The sequence below is a fragment of the Sylvia atricapilla genome, chromosome 9 (genome assembly GCF_009819655.1).
Source record: "Sylvia atricapilla isolate bSylAtr1 chromosome 9, bSylAtr1.pri, whole genome shotgun sequence".
Taxonomy (NCBI): domain Eukaryota; kingdom Metazoa; phylum Chordata; class Aves; order Passeriformes; family Sylviidae; genus Sylvia; species Sylvia atricapilla.
The window spans coordinates 8987843-9011000 of record NC_089148.1 but is presented as its reverse complement, the minus strand read 5'-3'; the positions used below and the strand labels follow the sequence as shown (position 1 = coordinate 9011000).

Sequence of the window (23158 nt, the reverse complement as noted above, 5' to 3'; positions counted from 1 at the left end):
AGCCAGTTTCCCTCTCCTAAACTTAAAGGATACATAACACAATGTGACACTTGGATGCTCTCCTGAACCATTATATTAAAGAGCAGTAACTCAGTACACCACCGGTACAACAAAACCAAACTATTTTCCTGAAAGTAAAACTAACATTTATCCCACATGCTGGGCACACCTGAGACATCACACTCCAGGTTTTTTCAAGAGATGAAATGCTTCTGAACAACAACAACAAAAAAAAAACCAAAAAACAAATAAACAAACAAACAAATAAAAAACCATGACAGCATGATCATACAGAGAGCCTGCGCTGCTCCAGACAGCCTTCCTTGGCAGCAGCTCCAGCTTCTCCCCTCTTATCACACCTTCCTTGTCAGGCTGGGCAGCCACTGGAAGTAGGCATGAGAAGTGGCCAATCATGCAGCTGCCAACCCTGCAGAGAGCAGGGCAGGAGGGGGACACAGTTCCTGAGGTGACCCTTAGTCACAGAGCCCAGAGCATCACAGAGGCCAACCATGAGACTCCTGGGAAGGTCTTGGTCTTCATATTTTCTTCATCTGCATAAAGAGGAACACAGAAAAGAAAGATCAAACCTACACCGGCAAATCCAAGAGCTCCAGTTCAGACTGAAACCCCTTTTGCCTGCACCTCACCAGGCCATGGAAAGAAGACTTGCTATTGCACACCTATTTGATGAGTCAGACATGGTATAATGCAAGGACCCCTCTCCTTCTCCTGCTGCTCCACCTCCACTTCTCCAGAGGTGGGAAATCAGATGTGCATTCAGTAGTTTTTGTCTAGGGAACTCTAGAGAGAAAGTTCCAAGGTACAAACAGCCATTGCCTTTGGCAAGTCACTTAATCCACCTTCTAAATCGATCAACTCTTGTATGTGTACTGTAAATTCTTCCATCATTTGGAAGATGGAAGACAAACACACACAGGGGGAACTCACAGGGTTTACAAAATGCTTTAGCTCCTTATGGTTGAGAGACTGGGAGACTCAGTATGAAATGAACACTAGAGTGGAGAAACAAATGCTCTTGCACGCAAGCAGCAGAAAGTCTAGAAAAGAGAACAAACCCCAACAATGAAAGAACTAACCCTCAATTAATTTGTTGCCATTAAACAATTAGAAATCCATTTTGCTGCACAAAGGTCAACCCAACATGTTGCATCCAACTCTTTATTATTGTGGTATCTCCAGCCCACAGAAACACCAACATTTCCATCTGTTCCAGCAGCACCAGCCTTAGGATACCCATGAGGGGCTGCAAAACTCGCAGCACAGTAACAGACTGTTCAACTTTCTGTCAGCCAGTTTTGACTGACGGATCTGTTCACGCTGTCAAGGGGGCCCAGCATGAATACTGCTACCAGGAGTCCAACAGTGGGATGCACAGCTTCCTAAAGTTGGGCCCTGCTGGAAAAACTATCTGATCTGAGACATCTTGCCTCATTTCTGCTGGTTGCCTGGAGTAAATAAAGGAGGTGTAAAGGTCTTCCACTGACTTGACTAAGACAGCAAGCATCGAGGACTCTCCAAGAGATTGAGGTGTCTGCAAATGTATGCAAAAAAAATCGAGAGGGTGCAATTAGTGCACACTCAGCTCATTAGCTGCCCTGACCTTAATTATCTCTCAAAATTTACAAAGAAGAAGAAGGTCAGCAAATGGATAATTAAAAAACCAGAACAACGAGACTACAAAACAATAATCCCCCAGTCTCGTTGGCCAAAGGGCAGCTTTTCCTCCACAGCAGGCTGGAAAGAGCCATAGATTATTACAAGACACAAGGCACCCTCTCTTAGCAAAGAATTAACACCTGTCTCATCTCTCAGCAGCCCCACGCAGCAGCAGTGACAGCAATGACAGAGGGAGTTTCTGCAAGGAGGCAGGAGCTGAGTCAGAGGAAGCGCCTCTGCATTTTTGCTTAAGAATTCAAATTAAATTTACATTTCAGGGATGTTCTCTCATGTCTCAGCCACAGATGAGAGCTGATGTTTGTATTAACTCAGTATGGAGGAGAAAACTAGTGAAATGACAGACAAGCAGCAGTTCAACCACAGCTGTTCAAAAACTGAGTACTTGTTCTCTAGGCTGCTGCTGTTGTCAGGGCAGGAGGGGACTGTGAGGCACTCCTGCAGCAGCAAGGATGGCTGGGCAGCAGGAATTCAGTGCTGACAGGATGCCAAGACAGGCACCACTAGAGCCCAATTAGCCAACTACTCAGCTGGATACCAGCAGCCCACTGAAAACCTCTGCTTAACATGCAGGAAAAAACAGCAGTGTAAGGACAAGGTTACAAGATGCTTTTTGTCTCTTCTTGCTGCCCACGCCATTCTTGCTGAGGGACAGGATGCATTTACATTTCTCTAGTCTTCAAATCACCACCTATGTCTGACATTTATGAATCTTGCTTTTAGTCAAGCTAGGTGAGGAACCCTCCAGACTCCTGCATTTGAAACACAAACTCGAAATTGCAGTCTTCCCCACATTACCTTCTTCCAAATACATACAATAAGATGACGGTTTGTATCTTTCAGTTCATTTGATAAACTGACAGAGCAAGGACCTTAATATCCAAGAGCTCAAATGGAGTTTCTCTAGCACAGAAACCTAAGCTGGCTAGAAAAAAACTAAAGAAAATGACTACTTTTCAAGTTACTAGCATTACACTTGCTTTTACTCTTCTTTCAGAGCAGTGTCAAAAACAGCCCCAGAGCAGGCCCACTGCTGAACACTTCAACAGCTGACACTGGCCTGAAAGGCGTTTTGGACCCTGTAGTAAAATGTCACATGAAAACACTACGATTAAAATAACACAGGAAAGAGAAGAGAATCACCTGTAGACAAGTGCTCCTGGTGTTTCTAATGGTTTCCAATACCCTAGACAGCACTCAAGACCTGGTGTTTACTCCCTGGTGACCTCTCTGTTCAGCATTCAATCAAACTGTTAAATAGCCAGGGGCTTCTCTTTGAATGTGCTCTGAAACCCAGGGTGTAAAGCATATACACAGACCTCACATTCACACTTAAGAGTTGATTTTTAACAAACCTGTAGCTGTACAGAGCCTTATCCCCAGCAACAACCAGGATTGCAAATCATCTCCTTTCAGGTCAGTTTAGGATGAGCAAGACCCTTTACTGCAAATATTCACCACTAGCACTTGTGGTCTTTTCCTGCATTTACAAACTACTGCCCTGAATTACTACACATCCTTGGCCAAACCCCAGAGAGGAAAACACACACTTCCTGACTCCCAGGGATGCAAAACCATGGAAGTGCCAAGTCAAACTGATCATAATGATCTGGTACTGCTCTGAGTTCTGAGAGTCCACTCTCAAACTGAAATATCATGGTGCACATACGGGAGCTTAGAGAGAGCACACAGACTCCTTGAAGTCTGCAAAGGGCTCAGAGGACAGGCAGCTAGAAAGGTATTTATGATCCACATAAATAATAGTTTTCATATTATGTTTCTGCTTGCTTTTTATGAAAGCAGAAAACCAACTCGACAGAAAAGTTCCATGGGACTAAAACAAGACACATCCACTGAGCCCTGGAACTGATTTCATGGAATGACAGCTGTGCCAAACTCTCACCTGGTCACAGCTCAGCCCCATCCAGCTCCAAGGTTGCTGTTTCACTGTCTGTATCTCGAGATTCCTGCTGCAAGCTAAAGTCTGGCTCCACCACTTCAGCATTTCCCTGCTTTTCACTGGGCTGAATGTACAAGGCTGAAGGATTCAGCTCCTCAAATTCCTAGAACAAATAAAAACCACACCAGAATAGTAAAAAAACTCCACTTTGTAACTACCAAAGAATAAAAACGATTCAGCAAATCTCTAACTCTCTAGGTCAGCAAGTGGATGAAGGTGCACAACACCCAAGAGTTTGCTCCAAATTCTTGCAGAAATGGCCTTATTAAGAAAACCAACTCCTCTTCTGCCAGCAGCAAAATGCCCCTCTCCCCCAAAATTGTGCCTACACACGCAAAAAACACCATCACAGAATCTAATCCTGCCAGAACATGCATTCTGCACCTGCTGAATAAAACAGCAGATAGAAGCACTCCAAGCTGTGAAGTCCAGCTTTCTGCTGAAATATAAAATCGTGGCAGTACCTTTCCAAGGGTTTGCATAATCCACACAGTTCTTACTGGAACTGAGCTGAGACATGCAAACAATGCCACAGGTAAGCCTAAAGCACAAATGATCTGGCTTACAACTGCTGTGACAATAGGCAATTACCATGCTTATGCCATCCAGCACTGGCAAAGTATGACAGTTTGTAAACCAAAACCATTTCCATACCAACTTTTAATCCATTGCTAGAAGACAGGCTGGAAACAGTTTGTTCTACTAAACAGAACATCTCTGCTGTACCATCAGATTCCACCTTAACTAAAAAGCAAGTTCTCCCCATAGAGTTAGACACTCTGGGATGCAGTCATAAAATGAAAGCTACAGGAAGGCAGAGAATACCAGTTTTGCTCTTCACAAAACCACTTGCTTCGAAGTAAGAATCTTCCCATTACAGGCACCCAAACAGGGATCCTTCCCCTTCCTTTCAGCAGCCTCTCTCCTGACCTGGGAAGGAATGTTCTCTCCACAGACATCAGCATATCCCATATCCCTCAAGACAGAGTGGAAGTAGATATCCTCCTTGGTGGATGTGTCACACAGAAAGAGGTACAGAACACCATCCACATATTCATCCACGATGCCCACAAATTCCTTGAAGCGACAGAGATGCTTGAACAGGAGAATGGCTGCGCTGGACCAGGTACCCTGAAACAGAAACAATGTAAAGTTACCATGAACAGACCAATGTCCACCACCTGAGACTGTTCCTGGTGGTGGACACTTGTCAAAAGCCAACTGAGCTAGGCCAGGCTTGTGACCAATAGAGGAAAGACAGGCAGACAGGCTTCCCAGCATGAAACTAAAGCAAATTACCCCAAAGCCTGCAACTGTCATTACACTGGGAATGCCTCTTCACCCTAAATACCTACTTCCAAACAGTTCCGTGGCATTCACCAGTGATTTTATCCCAACTGCCTAAAATACAGTTGTTTGGTTTTCTTTTTTAATTCCTGGAAGCACAAGACTCCACAAACATTAAAAGTATCAAATGTTAAGATGCTGCTAAACATCACCACAAGGAAAACTGTGATTAACCCCCAAAACACAGGAGAAATAACTTTTTAAAAGCAACATCTTTAAAAACACACAACTCTGCTCATATGCTTTCCTTCAGAGATTGTACTTCTCAGGCTTCTTCACCAAGAGGTTTCCCATCACAGAGAAACTTTCTTATGACCTGTGTAGCTCTGGCTGTGCTAACTGCATCAAACCAACTCACTTAAAGCTCTGTCACAGATTAAGGTTTTAAAGAGGGTTGGAGCTACCAAGGCTTCAGAAGGACTTTGGGGAACTACTGGCAGGGAGAGGAACAAGTTTGCTGGGTTGCTTAACAGCAGCCATCTGTTTCTGCAAGCATATAAGCAGGAATGCTCTGATGGCAAGGGAAGCAGTGGAAGGGTGATTGCTTGCAGAGCAAATACTCACCCAGCACACTCTACTGAACATAACAGCATTAATTCTGCTGTAAATATCAACAGGACCTGACTCCATCCAAATGTTTGCCCTTGGCAGAGAAGAAGACAACCTCTACTTGATAACTCCTCTATCTACATTGATAAACAAAACTGTGTGTGGACATGTACCTCCATGGGTTTTACCCATGCCAAGGAACACGGGATGGCCTGAGCAGGGAGCTTCAAGTAGTGCCACCTAAAATACAAAGAAAAACCATTACAGCAAAAACAGGGATAAATCAGCAGAACAGCAGAATTTCCTCCTCTTCTGGGCTTTACTACCAGTTTAGGAATGCAGAAGCATACACTGGATTGTGCACTCATGACTAAATCCCAGCAGCAGCTTCAGAAAACACTCCATACCCAGAGAATGGGCACAGCAAAACCAGCAATAACAACTGGCCCCTTATGCACTCCCTGGTCCAAGCACCTTCCCATCAAAACCCTTCACGCAGAAAATGTTACAGACAGAGAACTATGACTTTTGAACCAAAGAATGCCAACAGCCAGGCACAAGGAGAGGCTAACGAGGGGGAAGACACAAATATGGAAAATGTGCAGAACTGCAGAGAAAAAGCACCTCTGACATTGCAAACAAGTCCCACTTGGGAGGGGAGGTGGGGGGGATGTGCCTTCAGGAGAATGTGTATATCCATTCATGCAACCCAGGAAGGAGCATTAGGGAGCTTGCCCTGAGGTGACAGACAGCAGGAAGAGGACAGACTGAAGAATGAAGACAGACACAGGAGAGGATTTAGCAGTGTACCCCAGGGGCCAGTGCTGGGTACAGTATTGCTCAATGAATGCCTTCATTATCGACCTGGGTGATGGGGGAGTCTACCCTCAGTCTGCTGATGACACAAAACTGGCAGGAGTGGCTGATGCCCTAGAGGATCAGGTTGCCATCCCGACAGATCTTGACAGAATAGAGAAATGGCCAGACAGGAACCTCACAAAGTTCCACCAAGTCCTGCACTTGGGGAAGAACAACACCATGCATCAGCACAGTGTGCACCACCTGGAAAGTGTAATTTTTACAAGGAGAGTGACCAAGCACTGGAATGGGTTGCCCAGAGAGGTCATGGAACCTTCATCCTTGGAAACATTCAAAAACCATGTCAGCATGGTCCTAGGCAGCCTGTTACAGACAGCCCCACTCCAGCAGGGAGCTTGGACAGGGTGACCTCCAGCAACCTAATCCAACTTCAGCTGCTCTGCAATTCTGCCACCCACATGTAACTCACTTACTTGAGGAATCTCAGCGAAGACTTCTGGACGATTTGGAGGTGTCCATAGTCTGCAAAGAAGACCTCGACCTCCTGGTCATTGATGACACGGTGGATGATGACACGGTACCACCACATGGAGACCATGACACAGCAGAGCTGCCCAGGCCGCACTGCAGACTCTGGCACGACGTATTTATCAGATGCAACTTTGTGTGAGTAAACGTGTCTTCAAAAGAGCACAGGGAGAAACCTGGCTTAGGAGGATGCAGGAGATGAACAAGGAGAAATATGTGGGGCATCAAAAGAATCCTGACTTTTTGAAGTCCCCATGACGAGTTTTCAGGAGTTGTTTTACAGACCCTTTGTATCTCTGTTCTGCCACATTTAAAACTGAAATGGGAATCAAACTGCACCCCCAAACTTCTAACATTTGAATGATACTCTTGGGGTCCAACAAAAAGTTAATTAATGGGGATTAATCAGAGGCCAAATGCAGTCATCCTAATCATTACTTTTTTACCATTACCTTGACATATCAGCATTTCTTATGAACCAGGTTCTGGAGTACTGGCCCAGGTTCAGGGTTGGAGGTGGAAGTAAAAGCCTTAACTGAGCACATTAGGAACAGCTGCACAAAGTAACCCTTCAAGCTCCTTTCCATAACCCTTCCAAGCTTACAAAGTTCAGAACTGCTAGGACACAGACAAACCACAGGAACTGCTGGTGACCACCCTTACTGCATGTTAGTTAAAAGGAATGGATAAACATTCTGAGTACTGTTTCAGGACAGCACCAGCATCTCTGTAGCAAGTGATGAAGCCAGCAGTGACATCACCAAGAGCTGGGTGCCTGGTTCCCTCAGCACAAACGTCCACTGCAGTGTCATAGCATGCTCCCACCTCATCTCAAACATCAGATCCTGCAGTTTACTGGATGTTTCCGTGCTGCAGAGGTGGATGTAGAACTGGCTGGGAGAGACGACAAACTCCACAATGACTCCCACCAAGCACCTTCTCTTCAGAGGTGGCAAACTGCAAAGCCTTTTGTCCTGAACAGCATCTAGAGGGATTTCTGGAGTCAATGGAAACTGCTCAAAACCTTGATGCTGCAAGGGGATAAGCAGGAGGTGGCATTCAGATATCTCATCATGCACTGAACACACATAATCCATTAATGTAAAAAACAGTTCTGCTTTCCTGAGGACTTGTGAATTACAGAATATCAGAGAATCCCAACAAATTGGAGGAAATTGGATGAAAATTTTCCCTGTGATAGAAACAATAATTTTTACACTCTCCTTCTTCCCTCCAGTGTTAAAGAGAGGTGCAACAAAAAAAACTTTTGCATATTCCTGCAAGGAATAGAAGGGGGAAGAAGAAGAGGAATTGAAGTCAGCTCACATATTTAGACAAAAGTAGTGAATGACTATTGCCAAAAGAGCAAAACAAAATCAAACCCCAAACCCAACCAACCTCTTTGCTGGATTTTACTTAAAAGAGATTATTTCTATGTTCCACGACCATGAAAAAGTACATGATAGAACCAGCAAAACTATCTGAAAATTATTCAAAGTGACAGAAGACATGAATGCAACCCACTTTCACACTAGAGCTACCTCCCAAAGACAAAACCAGTCAAAACCTACAAATTCTCTTCTTTTCTCACTTCAGACAATTTTTACAAGTGAGCTGTTCGCACAGCTTTCAATTTTTCATTAGTCTAACTGCTGAAAACATTATTTCACATGAAGTAGTATGGATGGGAGCCTTAATCAGTCATCAGCTACTTTCACTGCCTCAAGAGCTTTCCTTTATGCCAGCAGACAGCACTTCTCCAATGATTAGAAGTCAAAAATACTTCAATTTTCGTCATTGTGAGCACAGTAAAAATTATCACTGCATCATACATCAGGCAAGGTGTGGGCAACTCATGTTCCAGCACAATCCCTGTTGCTTGTATCTAAATTCAACTGCAAACAATGGGGTTTTGCAATAGTGGCATGCTCAATCACTTTGCAGAGCTGCAGATCATAGAATATTCTGTGTTCGATGGTAGCCACAAGGACCATCAAAGTCCAGCTCCTAGACCTGCAAAGGACTCCCCCAAGAATCCCATCATGTGCCTGAGGGCATTGTCCAAGTGTTTTTTGAATTCTGGCAGACTTGGCGCTGTGACCATTTCCCTGGTCTCCCCCTTTCCAGACTGAGTAAAGCCTAATGCCCTTCAGTATTTTGGAGCTAGAAATTTCGACTAAAACATTTGAATTAAACAGTGAGTTAACATTTTTGAGTCTAGGAGCAACTGAGGGAATTCTGGCCAGAGCAGCAGCACCACCTCTAAAAACCCCTTACAATTTCACAGATTTCCCCTGTGTAGTCCCTGTGAATGGTGGCATTTCTAAGGGACAATTTTGCTCTGAGAAAGTTCTTCAGATCAGACCTTTAAGGGCACACATGAGCTTTATAAGGAAGCTCGCATATTGTTAGTGACAATGGACATTTCTTTCAAAGACTTGGCGGATGTGCGCCTGAAGAGAAGCTCACAAAATGCAACAAAGTTATAAAAAGACAAAGCAAGAGTACACAGTGTAAAACCAGGCTTTATAAGAGGTATGGCCTGCAAGAGTGGCTGAATCCTTGGACTGGCAGCTCCCAAGAGCGGCGTGGGTGACACTCTTCCTTCTGTAACAGCAGCAAGAAAAAGCTCCTGAGAGCAGCAGCTCTGTCATATTTATCCTTCTTGGAACTGAGATGGACTCAGCCCTAGTGCCCCACCTGACCCTGGAAACACTTCCAGGATACTTGGCAGCAAGGCAGGGAGATCAGGTTGCATCTTTCTCCTCTACTTCGCAGCACCTTGGTAAGTATGCTTACCAAGATGTCCATTGCACACCCAAACAAACACATTCTAAACTGCTTTCCTCCTCTTCTGAGCTTTTTTAAAACAAAACAGCAAACTTGGTGTTTCATGACAAGCAGGAGATGTACGAACATCTTCCAAGTCTTGTCTTGCCCAGATCTTTAAATGGGTTCCTTCTGCAATACCTAGGAGCAAAAGTCTGGGGCTACCAAGACCATATCTCCCCTTTCATAGCCTTCACACAATCAGACTTGTGGTTTGACCCAGGAAAATTCCCTGTGGACCTCATCACACCAAACTAAAAATTCTTTAAAGGATCAGAACAGGCTGCCAAAAATCTCTCAAGGGTATGTTTTATCAAGTGCTACACAAAGTCCAACTCATAGCTCCAAGCCTCCAAGCTCATTAGTACACAAAACACCAAAGCCAGGAAGGACCCTTGGGATTCTTTCCCTACCTCTAAGCTCCAGTTGTACAGCTGGGTATAGCCACAGGACAAGCTTGGCAGAGGAAACAATTCTAAGCAGGATTTTCCTGAGAAAAAGAAAGCCTAAAGATGCTCAAAAGAAAAAACAAAGGAGGGACAAATTCTGCCAGAAAGATTTGGCAGTTCAGACCCTCTGCACTGCCCTTCTCCATCCCTTTCTAAAAACACACTGCTAAACAAAACAAAGTAATGATAATTTTTTACCAAACAGCAGACTTGAGACTGCAGGAATCAAGGTCACTGAGGAACATTCCCCAGCTCTGTCAAACTGGTTGACACTGAAGCCCTGTCAACAGCAGCAGGGGAAATTTCACAGAATCACCAGGTTGGAAGAGACCTCCAAGATCATCGAGTCCAACCCAACCCTAACCTCAACTAAACCATGGCACCAAGTGCCACATCCAGGCTTTCTTTAGACACATCCAGGGATGGTGACTCCATCACCTCCCCAGGTAGAGCACTGCAATACTTTATTACCCTTTCTGTAAAAAACTCTTCCCTGATATCCAGCTTATATTTCCCTTGGCGCAGCCTCAGACTGTGTCCTCTCATTCTGTCACTTGCTGCCTGGAGAAAGGAACCAACCCCCACCTGAGCACAGCCACCTTTCAGGGAGTTGTAGAGAGCGATAAGGGCACCCCTGAGTCTCCTTTTCTCCAGGCTAAACACCTGTCTCATAACAAAGTTATTAAAGTCCAGTTACAAGTAACTATACCAAAAGGTGTCAGCACTCACAAGAGAGCAAGATAACACTTAACTGGCCTTGGATGATCTGATAGACCTCAAGACCAGAAGGAGACCAGAAAAAGATGACTTTGGATGCCACAAAGCTATCCACCAGGTCACTGTGAGTCTGGTCACCTCCAGAGACATCTAAAACAGGTACAAGAATGTTTGGAAGCAAAAATGTTTGGAACAACACAAATTCAGCAGAAACAAAGATTGTAAAAAGAGTACCACCCCTTGAAATCAACATGAAAAAAATCTACAGATCATCTGTCCAGCCACTTACTTGTTTGAGGTGATCACCCAAATCTACTGCTTGCATTTGCACTGGCTCTGAATCCACCAGATCTGCTGCCTGGTGGAAGCCCTCTGTCTCACAGACGGATTCTAAAGGAGGCATCTCAGCTGCAGACGCTGCTGCAAAGACAATAATTTGGCTGTTATTCTTCCTTGGACTGATACAGTGTTGCATATTACACAAAACGGAAAATATAAAAAAATGGAAGTCTGAAAGCACCGGTGTTGTTTTCCTCAATACTTGTAGCATTCACAGCCACCACATTCATGAGGATTCACCGTGTCAGTAAGATAAAACAAAACAAGAATCACTTGCTCTTGTAAGTAAACTAAGGGTTAAAATCCATTGCTAGGATAATGTTAAAATTAATTTTCCCTGGAAAAGCTGTGAATTTGACAGGAACTGTATGTGATTATCCAGCCTCTCGCATAGGTTTCATGGGAATGATGATGGCATCTGCAGTCCTGTCATTTGTGGAACACTGTAGCCAAGCCTTTCAGGCCAGTGTTAAATCTTCAAAAAGTGTACAGCAAAAGCTTTACCCATATGCAGAGCAGATATTCAGAATATCTTTCTAGTTTTTCCACCTGTATCCCTGGAATGATGAGAAATCCCAGTCCTACACACACATTTAGCAAGTCCATACTCTGAATGGGCTGATCAGCCCTTCTTTCACCTCACACCACAAAACAGTGGCAGCGTGTCAAAACCTTACTCTTAAATTCTCTGCTACCAAGAGAACTGCCTTGTGACAGCTACTTCTGCAGAGCCCAACAGCCCTTCTGTGCTAAACCCCAGGGGAATCAGGACTTCTACAGCAACTGGAAATGCAGCAACAGACACCTGAAAGGCAGCTGCTTGGCCCACAGAGCTTGTAAGAGCTACGTGCTTTCAGCTAAACACACCACCTACCTTGCAGCATCTCTTCTTCCTGTGCCTCACCTTGAGGTGTCTCTTCTCCCTCACTCTCACCTTGAGGGGTCTCTTCTTCCCCACCCTCACCTTGAGGGGTCTCTTCCTCCTCTGCCTCATGCTGAGGCATCTCTTCCTCCTCAGCCTCATCTTGAGGTACCTCTTCCTCCTTGGCCTCACCTTGAGGAGTCTCTTCCTCCTTGGCCTCACCTTGAGCAACTTTTTCCTCTTCAACTTCACCTTGACGCACCTCTTCCTGTTCTATGGTCCTTACTAAGTACCTCCTCAGGACCAGCAAGGAACCTGCCTTTGTCTGCTCAATGGCAATGGAATCAGCCATGCTCTTGAGGACTTCAAACACGGACAGAAATCCGTACTGCCTGTACTGGAATGCCCGGCCAAAGCGTCTGAGGAAGGCCTTGCCCAAGTCTGCCAGCAGCAGTGGTGAGGAGCTCAGCAGGTCCTGCAGCTCAGCCTTCACTGTTGCTGGCAGGACAGGAGTCCCAGCACTCAGAGGTTGGAAATTCTGTGGATTCTTAGAGTTCTTAGTGGGAAAAGGAGCATTTGCCTTTGTAGCAGTTTTCTTCGACGCCTTACGTGTTTTTACTTTCTGGTTGGCAACCAGCTTGGCAATCCCTTTGGTGGAGTCATCTGCAATGGCTGCAACAGAAAGAAATAGACAACCAGAACCATTAAAAGCTCCACACTGGCAAAGCTCCTCTTTATTCCTTTCTTTCCTCTTCTCCACACCCTTTCCAGAAGCAGTTGTCTCCTTCAAAAGCAATCACACTAAACTGATTTCCAGCAACCCTACCCTTTGCAAACTGGACTGAATTATTTTTAAAAGCCAGCAACCGGTTTGCACCCTCCTCCCCAGAAAATCAGACCAGGCAGGAAGGCAGGTCAAATTCTTGGATATAGGATCACAGACAGAAACCAAGCTGCTGAGAGTTTTGCTGGGAAAGCAGAGTCACAGTAAACTCCCACTACAGAGCACCCCCAGCCCAGGAAAGGTCTCTGTGGAGAACAGCCCAGGTCTCTTCCAAGCTTCTAAACAACTTTTTCTTATCTTACTGTAGCATTCAAAAAGCCCCCAATCATTTCACCCTTCCCAATCAACTCTTTGCAACCGCCTTTGTTGTCACAACTCTTCCCCAAAGAAAAAGAAAATGAAAAAGGCTCTTTGACACAGGCTAAGCTTCCTATGGGGTCAAGTAGGGAAGTCTTCACAGCTCCTCTCAAGAGGCCTCATCCCTGAGATGGCTCCTGCTATAGTCTGCATTTACAGGAAAAGTGATGCTTACCACTTCTAGTGTACCCATAAGGAAATGTTACATCAGTTTCTAAACCAAGTGTAGAGTGAAAAAGTGAACAAAAATAACTAGAAGCATGGGTGACTTTTTCAGGAAGGAAGAGCACAGAAGCGTTAAAAGGCAGATCAAAATATAAGAAGAAACATCAAAGACAAAAAACTAACCAGAGCTGTATGAGAAACAGATTAACAGATGTGACATACAGTTCTGCACATTGGAACATCGCTTCACTCCAGTGTGAGGTTCCAATCAACTGCTCCACCCATTCAGAAACAAAACCTCACCTTTGAGGATCAAAGTGCCATTCTTGGGACAGATTCGGACGACTTCAGGCATTTGTGTCACCAGCTCCAAGGTGGACTGGAAGCCCAGGTCATTCAGAGGAAGAGGTTTGCAGACCATGGCCATGTACTGCTCCTCCAGCTCCTCAGGCGTCAAGCCCGCTTTGGCAGCTATCAGCATCGCCCTCACCTCCTTCTTCAGCACCTCCATAAGCTGCGCCTGCTTGGACGCCGCTGTACTAAAGGGGAACACAAGCAAGCAGATGACAACTTGTACCACAGCTGCTCATAATCACGTGAAATTTTAACTTTTCCCCACTTAGCAGCTGAAAGCTGGCAAGGAGTGTGGGCAGCAAGTTCGCCACTAACCCCTGTATTCACTTGCCAGCACCCCGGAGTTTAGCGCACCCCTAAAACCTCCGCCAGTTCAGACACCCCGCGTGTCCAAACCGCTGCCCGAGGACACCCCACCCACCCCCGGCACCAGTGCTCCTCGCAGAAACCCCTGCGACACTCAACGCGGGGTCTCGGTCCCTCACAGACATCCCCGTTCCCCTCAGCCCCACGCCGGGACCCCGCCACGCTCCCACACGCACGGCGCCATCGCTCCGGCGTCGCCGCGCGCCTGCGCCGTGCCTTTCCCGCCTTTCCCGGGCGCGAGGGCGGGGCGGGGCCGCTCCCCCTGCGGCAGCCCGCCGCTGAGGGGCGCTGAGGGCGGGGAGCCTTCCGCTGCTGAGGCGCTGGGGACGGCCGCCGGGGAGATCCTGCCCTTGCCTTCTTTAAAAAAACTAAAAACACCCCCCAAAACGCCCAAAAACAAACAAACAAAACTACAGGGGAAAATAAAATAAAATAAAAAAAAACCAGCCCCGAGGACGTTTGGGGAAGATCTCTGAGGTGATCGGGTCCAACCCCTGACCCAACACCACGATGTCAGCTAGACCAGAGCGCCGAGTGCTATGTCCAGTCTTTCCTTAAACACCTTCAGGGATGGTGATGTGCCCGCCTTCCTGGGCAGCCTGCTCCAATGTCTAACCACTCCTTACCGTGAAGAAGTTTCTCCCTGGTAATTCGTAAACCTCTCTTTGTGCGGCTGGAGACAATGTTCCCTTGTCCTGGCTCTGGTTGCCTGGGTGAAAGGCCTGATCCCCTCCTGGCTACACCCTCCCATGGCTGTGGTTGTACAGAGTGATGAGGTCTCCCCTGACCCTCCTTTTCTCCAGACTGAGCTCCTCACATCTCCCTTGTCAGACTTTTGCTCCAGACCCTTCCCCACCCCCATTGCCCTTCTCTCTGGACTTGCTCAAAAATCTCCACCTCCTAATGTTATTAAGAGGAGTCCTGTATTTTGTAAGAGGAGTCTTGTATTGTAAGGAGTCTTTGTATTTTTTTTTGCCCAATCTAAGAGGAAAATCCATGGTGGAGACACAAAAAGCACATTAGGAAAGAGCCACACACAGAACATGACCAGTTCCTTCAGCGTAACAATATTTAAAACCAGATGTTGTTATTAAGAGGAGTCTTGTATTTTTTTCAGTCCCATCTGAGGGGAAAATCCACAGAGGAGACATTGATTTTCCAGAGTTCACAGAGTGTATTTAAAGAGGAGTGCAATGGCTGTTTCCTAAGGGCTCACAGATACCTGAGAAACCCCCTCAACTGCACAGCTGATTTCCACACAGGAGTACTTCTCAGACTAAAACAGGAGCTGAACCTCTGGCTTTTAGTACACCCATCAGCATGTGTTTTCAAAAAAATCCCCTTGTTCCAAAAGTTAGCTACCAAACACATCTCCCAGGCATGGTGGAGTCAGGACCCACTGGTTGAATAAAATATTAGGCAAAACCAGCATGTTGCAGGTTTGGAGGTGTTAAACATGCCAGGGCGTTTTTGACAAGACACCAACTGGAATCCAAAACCAGACCTGAGCTGCCTTTTGCTGTTGCTGCTTAAAACACCACCTGCCTTTTCAGCAGCTGGAGACCATCTCCACCAGTCCCGTGTTGGCCGAGCGATAAACACGAAGCGGAAACGGTTTCTGAAGCACTCCCAAAGAACACACGCTGTATAAATTTATTAATTACACCCCATTTACACCCAACTTTTCTCTGCCTTTAGCCCTTTCCATTCATCACTTCCCTGGTGACTTGCTGACACTGCACCCAGCACAGCAGAGAAAGCAGGCAGCTGGTGCTCCTGCCCTCCCTGCCTGCAATATCCTGACACCGGGTGGAGCACAAGTCTCCAATAAAACAGGAATCTGTGAAAAAAACAAGATCAGCACCTCCCCAGCCGTCTTCCCAGCTCACTCCAGCCACTCCTCCACACCAGGGACTGGAATCCCTGAGCTCAGCCCTGCCCTGCATTATATCCCAGGTGTAGTAGTCATTTCTAGTAATTTCTGTAGTGTAATTTCTAGCCAGGTGCTGATTTCTTTAATACAGTTGGTGACTGTAGAAGTGTTTGTTTCACAGGTTTCTGCAGATATCAACCCAGGCTGAGCAGCATGAAAAGAAAAAGCTCCTGTGTTTGTTCTGCCATGCTCCTGCTGTGGAAAGCTAGGGAGTCATTTAGGCACAAACTCTTGTGGCAATTTAGATTCAAAAGCTCTAACTCTGTGATGGCTCTCATATTAACATCCATTCAGGAAAGCTGGGACCAGTTACTTTCCCTCCTTGCTAAAATGTGACCCTAGAGAGAGGGGGATTGCTGCCAATGTCCCTTCACAGTGCTAGCCAAAGGGCTTCTGGAAAGCAAAGCATGTGTGAGATGGTACTTACCCAGACATTCACCTCAACATCCCTCCAACCACTCCCGAGTAAGCCACTGGTCTCACCAGAAAAGGATTTTCACCCTGGTGTCTATTCTGGGCCATGCTCACCTTTTAATATCTTTGGGGCCATATGCCTGACAGTTACTTCTAGGTTGCTTTTTAACAGCTTTGCAGAAAGTATCTACCAAAAATCACCAGAATGCTTCTGATCGTATTTCATTTCCTAAAGCAGGAAGATGCAAATAGAATGTCCTCCTGGGGTCCACTCTGTCCAGGTGTCTAACTTCTCTTCCCATCTCCACAGCAGCGCATGATGAGAGCAGAGCAGCTGGAAACAGCTTGCTCACTTCAATGTCCATTATGCCTGACAAGCCTGTGATGAAATTGAAATGAGCCTCCTTGATGTGACACCTCCCTTTCTCTCCTCCCCTGCCTGTTTTTCCTGCCTGCAGCAATAAATTTGAGCATGCACTCATTCTGCTCCCCAGGCAGCTGTGTGCTCCTTGGCACAGGTGAGGATGGAGAAGAGGTCTCGGAGCTCTTCCAGAGAGTCTCACAGAAGACGCAGAGAGTCCTCGGCTGCACAGAGCAAACGAGGGAAGAGAGAGAGCAGCAGAGAAGCTGGCAAAGGAAAGGGAGATGTAAAGCAGGAGAAACCCAAGGAAACCAAGAGCACTGCGGGGAGTGATGGTAGGGTGCACACCTCCACGGTGGTGGACGTGGATGATGTGGTGTCTGATGAAGAAATGGAGGCAATGGCATTGCTGGATAGTGAGCAGCAAGAGGAAGGTATGGCTTAAAGAAGGGAAGGGGTTGGAAAACCGTGGGCTCTCTGATGCTGCATGGGTCACAGTGTGACTGCTCTCTGCATGGTGTCATCACACCCACCTTGCACAGATATGGTTATCCTCAGGATGGGATATGGGAGACTCCGGCCAGCCTCCCAAGCCAGCTTCTGCAGGCTTATTAGCACCATCCAGCAAAGCAGTGAACCTCGATACAAGTAGTTACATTCCCAGCACCCTTCATACTTCAGCTTGCTACTCCGCAGCTCTGTTCATGCTCTGCTCTCTTCCTTTTCTTGCTTGGCCTCCTTTAGGTGGATGGCATTGGCCTTATTGCCAGTTCATAGCCCAAAGGACCTCTCTACAGGGAAGAACTGCCCTTGAGGTGCACACCTGCCTCCCACTTGCTGGATAACCTTTGTGAGCAGCTCCTCCCCACGTGTTTGTTAGGCACATTCCCAGCCTGCTACAGTAGAAGGGAGTGTTGTGATCCTTCTGGCAATACAGCTGGGCCTGTTGGGACCCAGCATCACTACAGGCATGGCAAATGGGTATTACAAGAGCCAGCACCACTTGTGCCTTTCCACCTCTGCTGCCCCAGAGTGACACAAAGGTTCAGGCCTGCTCCTGACTCCCTGGGAACTAGATTTTCACAGCTTCATCTTTCTGCCTCCATTACAGGAATTACAGCTCTTGGGCAGTGACTACACAGGTTCTTGGGATCTGAAGCTCCCTCAGGACCTGGTGGTTCTCCAAAATATTTCAAAGGCAGAGGGGAAGGGATGGAAGGGTTAGAAGGGATTAAAATGGGAGGGATGCTAACTTCACAGTTAGGAATCCTGATCCACTCTCTAGCTCCATCTTTTCATGCCATACCTACTGATTTTTCCCTCAGACAGGAACACAACAAAGGGCAGGCAGAGCAAGATGACCCACACTCGCTTTAGGGAGATGTAGAAAGTAATAATAATCTGGGCTGACCACTCCAGTCAGCCTCCAGCACCTTGGGGTGACTTCTTAGAACACAGGAAGATTTTACTGGCACCAGAGGCTTCATCCCACTGCATTAGGGAGCTGGGATGCAACTAAAATCCCTTTCCAAAACAACCTGAAATACTCTGATACAGAAGAGCACTTCAGGCTGTGCACGTTTAAAGCTCTCTCTTATTTACAATCTTTGTCTTTAGCTCATCTTTCCAGATAAACTTCAGGGACCCAGCTCAGCAAAGTTGCCTGTTCCAAGCTTTCCAGCCCTGCTTTGTAGCCCCAATTCCTCCAGATAAAGTCTTCTCTCTAGTCAAGCAACCATGGAGAAGCATGGCTCAATTTTTGTCAGGAAAGCAAAGACAAAATGTATCCATCCATCCTTGCAGCTCCTGGCCATCTCCAGAGAGAGCCAGGTGGTTGATTTATGATAAGGCCAGGCAAAGGATAACAGTGAAGCTGAAATGTGCAGGCACTTGTCAGGCTATTAGTATTTCAGGAGCAGTCCTCTTCTAACACAGTCCTGTTGGGTTTCTCCCTAGGTGTAAAATCTCCTGGTCTGGGTGTCTGTGAGTGGCTTTTGACCATCCTGTCTTTCCTGTTCATCATAATGACCTTCCCCATTTCTGTCTGGTTCTGCATGAAGGTGAGAATAGCCACGGGGCCTCTCAGGATTTGGTGTCTGATCTGGATGTCACACACTGATTCAGCATGTGCTGGACATGAGTATAAAAGGGTTTTTTTTGCATAAGGCCCCTATTTATATCTCTTCATCTCACTGTTAATTTTGATTTGTCCTTTATTGCATGTTGCTACTGCACAGGGGTCAAAACATGCCTACCAAATACTCCTGCAGAAATACCAACAGGAAGGAACTAAGGTTTCTGCTTTTTGAAACAGATTGAAAATCTGTTCACTTTCAGACACGTCCCTCACCCTACCTAGCCCAGACATGGCTGCATTACAGTAGCAGGGTGAATAGGCTTTAAATTCAAAATTTCAAAAGTGATTGATTTCTCAGTTAATAGCAGATTTTCCCTCTTCCTCTCATTTTTATTCAGATTTATAGCACGGCTACAGGTAGGCACTTGTAGGCATTTTGATTCCCACTTCTCAGGAGATTTCACAATCATCTTGTTATCAACAAGAATGTCAGAATTACAGCTCAGCTCTTAGGATGAGCACATGCTTGCCTTGGAGAGAAACAGGCAACATGGAACATTTTAACTTGTGTTATTTAAGTTTGGCTAGGCTATAAGGAAACAAAATTCTGGGTGATCTTGGAAAGCTGCTCTAACCAAATCTCTGTCTGTCACAGAGCTCCTCATATATGAGGCTGGCCAGCAGCTCTGGGCAAAGGATAAAGTGACCCAGTGTCAGGGGATGCTATAACCTGCTAATATCCTCCCTTTGCAGGAATTTCCCAGAATAAATTTCCTTCTGTGCTAGTGAGGCTGCTTTTCCCAGTCCTATTTCTTCCTCCACAGCCTAGCTTTTGTTTCCCTCTGCAGGTAGTCCGGGAGTATGAGAGAGCCATTGTTTTCCGACTTGGGCATCTCCTTCCTGGCAGAGCCAAAGGACCTGGTAAAGTGTTTACTGAGCTCCCCCAGCCACGCTGCTCCTCTTCTGCATGCCTTACCAAAGCTCATGTGCTGGTGCTCTCCAAGCAGACATGGCCAGACAGGAGATGGGATGGGTTTTGTTCCCTTCTTTTAAAGGCCGGTAGTTTCTGATGGCTTGTCCATCATAGAAGCAGCCTGAGAGCCTGAGACTGAGCCTATTGCTGTTCTTTTGTAGTTCTGCATGCTAAACCCTCCCCTGTTCTCCAAAACAGAAGAGGGAATTTCTGTAGTTCTGATGGTTACCTGCTCTTCCTCCCACAGGCCTTTTCTTTTTCCTTCCCTGTTTGGACACCTATCACAAGATAGACCTCCGCCTCAAAACCCTAGAGATCCCCTTTCATCAGGTATGGCTGACACTCCCTCTCTTATATTAATTTTGGGATCTTTTTAATGTAAAATCTTATGCTTCCAACCTTCATCCCTGCAAAGAAAAAAATTGAAAAAACATCTCCAAGTAACCTCTAGTTTGCCCAAGATCTGTCAGTAGCAGAGGTGGAAACTACAAAGACTTAACCATTCAGCCACTCTTCGTCATTCTCTCAGTTGTGTGCTTTTCTGTGCTACCTTAGAGTTGCCAGAACCAGCTCCATCTCCCCTAATGTCTTCTACTTAGGTGGTGACCAAAGACATGGTTACTCTGGAGATAGATGCTGTCTGCTACTACCGGTTGGAAAATGCCTCTCTTCTCCTCACCACCCTGAGCAGCATCTCCAGTGCCATCCAGCTACTGGTGCAGACCACCACAAAGCGCCTCCTGGCACATCAAGCCTTCTCTGAGCTTCTGCTGGAGAGGAAGAACATCAGCCAGGAGATAAAGGTGCTTCCATGGGGAGGGAGACAGCAAAGCAAAGGGTGAATTGAGGCTCTGCAAAGAAGCTCAGGTGGCCAGTCCCTCAGAGTAACAGACATTGGTTTGAAGAAGGCTTCCACACTTGGAATCAGTGTGGACTCTAGATAAATCGCCCTAAACCCCCGCGATAAATGCAAATAGGAAGCGAGGACACTCATTTTATTTCTGAGGGGCCTTGCCCACTGAACCTGATAAACCCATCTTACAGTCCTGCAGTTAAAGTCCCTGCCCTGTCTTGTTCCCTGTGAGGGGCCTAGGCCAGGGCTGCTGTTCTGCCCATGCTCTAAAAATATTTGTCTTCATAGGTTGCTTTGGATGCGGTCACAGGCTGCTGGGGAATCAAAGTGGAGAGAATAGAAATGTAGGTAGGAAATGCCTGTAAAAGGGAATTCTCTCTCCCTTTGCCAATACCCGTCTTGTGCAGCTCACTGTTACCTGCTCCTCTTCCTGTTTTGCCTCTGGCTCTCTCCCTGCAAGTGTTCTGCACAAGGTAGAGCCTCCCCTCTCACCTTCCTGTTTTCCCTGCCCTTTTCAGCCTCTGCCTCATGTAACATTTCCTCATGTAAGACTGTTCTTTCTCTTGCCCTGACAGCCAGAGCAGGATCCTTAGCTGGGATCTCACCACCATTTCGCTGCTGCTGCAGGCAGAGTTCACACCCAATTCTAGTAGCCCAAAAGGCACAGCAAGGCACTGAACTCTCCATGGCACACTCTAGATCAAAGGCCCTGGGGTCTCAGCACTGGTAGGGGTGGGCTCATCACTCAGATCTGTGCAGAAAGGTGGGACTCCCTGATCACACAGAGGGACTTGGAAGAGAGAGCCAAGCAGTGAATGAATAAATAACAGAACATTCCTGTGCCTGTCTTGAGAGCTGTCTCCTAGTGGAGTCTCTGCTGCCTCACAAAGAGTGAGCTTAAACTGTAAGCCTCAGAGACACAAAGAGGTCTCCCTGCTGAATGGTGATTATGCAGGCCTGGTCACTAGAAAACAGGCTGAAAGAGAAGGTTGGGAATGGAGGTAGGAGGCTAAAGTGAGACATCAAAAGAGGGACACCCAGGGGGCAAAGGATATGAATGAGTTGCTCTGCAGAGACCAACTGAGCCCATCCCAAGCCTCAGACTGACCATCCAGTGCTGGCAGGAGAGCCAAGAGCCCAGCTAATGGCTGTCTTTACTACCACAGCAACAACGTGCAGCTGCCTGCTGAACTCCGGCAGTCCCTGGCTGTGGAAGCGGAGGCCCAGAGACAGGCCAAAGTGCGGGTATGCCAACTTCTGAACGCTTCTCATCTCCTTCCAAAGCATTCCTCCTCCCCTTCCCACCTCTGGTTTGAGGTCCCTGGGACATGCCACACAGGCACACAGCTCTGGGTTTGTGTGTTTGCTTTAATTCCTGAACAAAGGCTGAGTCTAAGAAGGGGAGCTCCTTTGTGAGCTCCTATGGGCCTGGTAAAAACATGCCAGACATGAGCTTCCAGACTTCTGGCAATGCCAAGAGGTTAGTACATGCTGTGATCTTCAAGGAGCAGGAATGTTATAATCACACTGACCCTGAAAATTTCACCATGGCAACCTCCCTCTGCAACAGTCCATGCCACCTCATTCCCAGCCTCACAGGACCTTCCTTCTTCCCCTGCTTGGTAGGTGATCGCTGCAGAGGGGGAAAAGGCTGCTTCTGAGTCTCTGCGGATGGCAGCTGAGATCCTGTCCAGTGCTCCTGCTGCTGCTCAGCTCCGTTATCTCCATGCACTGCACTCCCTTACCACAGAAAAACCTGCTGCTTTCATCTTGCCCTTGCCTCTGGATGCCATGAACCTGGTCTCTCCAGCTCCCCACGGCCCTTCAGCTGTGAGCAGCCTCCTCACAGGCACCACAAAGCTCCCAGAAAACCCAAAAGACAAGAAGGACTCACCCATGCTCTGAGAAAAATGGTTCCCACATTGCTCCTGCTCAGAAAGGAGCAAGAAGGCACACCCACCATCAGGTTCTGACCTGGAGGCAGGAGGGAAAGCAGCCCAAGTCTGCAATATAAAAGTGGATTGTACACGGAAAAAGCCTTTACTTGTTTTGGAAAGGAAAAAATGGGGACTGCAAGGAGCAGGCCTGGCAAGTGCGTGAGCAGGGGGTTGAGGGAAGTGGGGTGTCATCCTTTCCCCTCCACAGAGCCAGATGCACCTTGACATGTTGCAGCCCAGCTGCCAGGGTCTCATCCATCTTGCCCCATCACCTGGGAAGGAAGGACAGATCCTCTCCTATGTCCTTACCCGTCCCCATCTGCAAACCAAACAGCCGGGCAGGTGGGAGTTGGGAGCACAACAGTCCGTGAGGGAACAGCACGGAGGCAGGATGGTGGGTGCTGCCATCCTGGTGGTCCCGCAGGGAGGGAAAGAGCTGGGTCCTTGTGGTGTCCTGGACATGGGATTTCAGTAACCACCCACAAACATC

At 46.9% G+C, this 23158-nt stretch overlaps 2 protein-coding genes across 2 annotated transcripts; one reads left to right on the top strand and one right to left on the bottom strand.

Moving 5' to 3' along the window:
- Window positions 1-253: 253 nt before the first annotated feature.
- Window positions 254-14304, bottom strand: TDRD5 (tudor domain containing 5). Its single transcript, XM_066325530.1, has 10 exons — window positions 14297-14304; window positions 13704-13939; window positions 12107-12766; window positions 11183-11313; window positions 7724-7929; window positions 6844-7050; window positions 5725-5791; window positions 4586-4786; window positions 3599-3758; window positions 254-551 (listed from the first exon to the last, which is right to left on the bottom strand). The coding sequence occupies exons 1-9, from the start codon at window positions 14302-14304 to the stop codon at window positions 3603-3605; spliced, it is 1872 nt and encodes a 623-aa protein (XP_066181627.1). The 3' UTR covers window positions 254-551; window positions 3599-3602.
- Window positions 14305-15550: 1246 nt separating this feature from the next.
- NPHS2 (NPHS2 stomatin family member, podocin) lies at window positions 15551-22862 on the top strand. The gene is made up of 9 exons (XM_066325529.1): window positions 15551-15559; window positions 16962-17262; window positions 18785-18888; window positions 19754-19826; window positions 20126-20208; window positions 20478-20681; window positions 21020-21075; window positions 21898-21976; window positions 22358-22862. Exons 1-9 carry the CDS (start codon window positions 15551-15553, stop codon window positions 22634-22636), a joined length of 1188 nt encoding a protein of 395 aa, XP_066181626.1. The 3' UTR covers window positions 22637-22862.
- Window positions 22863-23158: the final 296 nt, after the last annotated feature.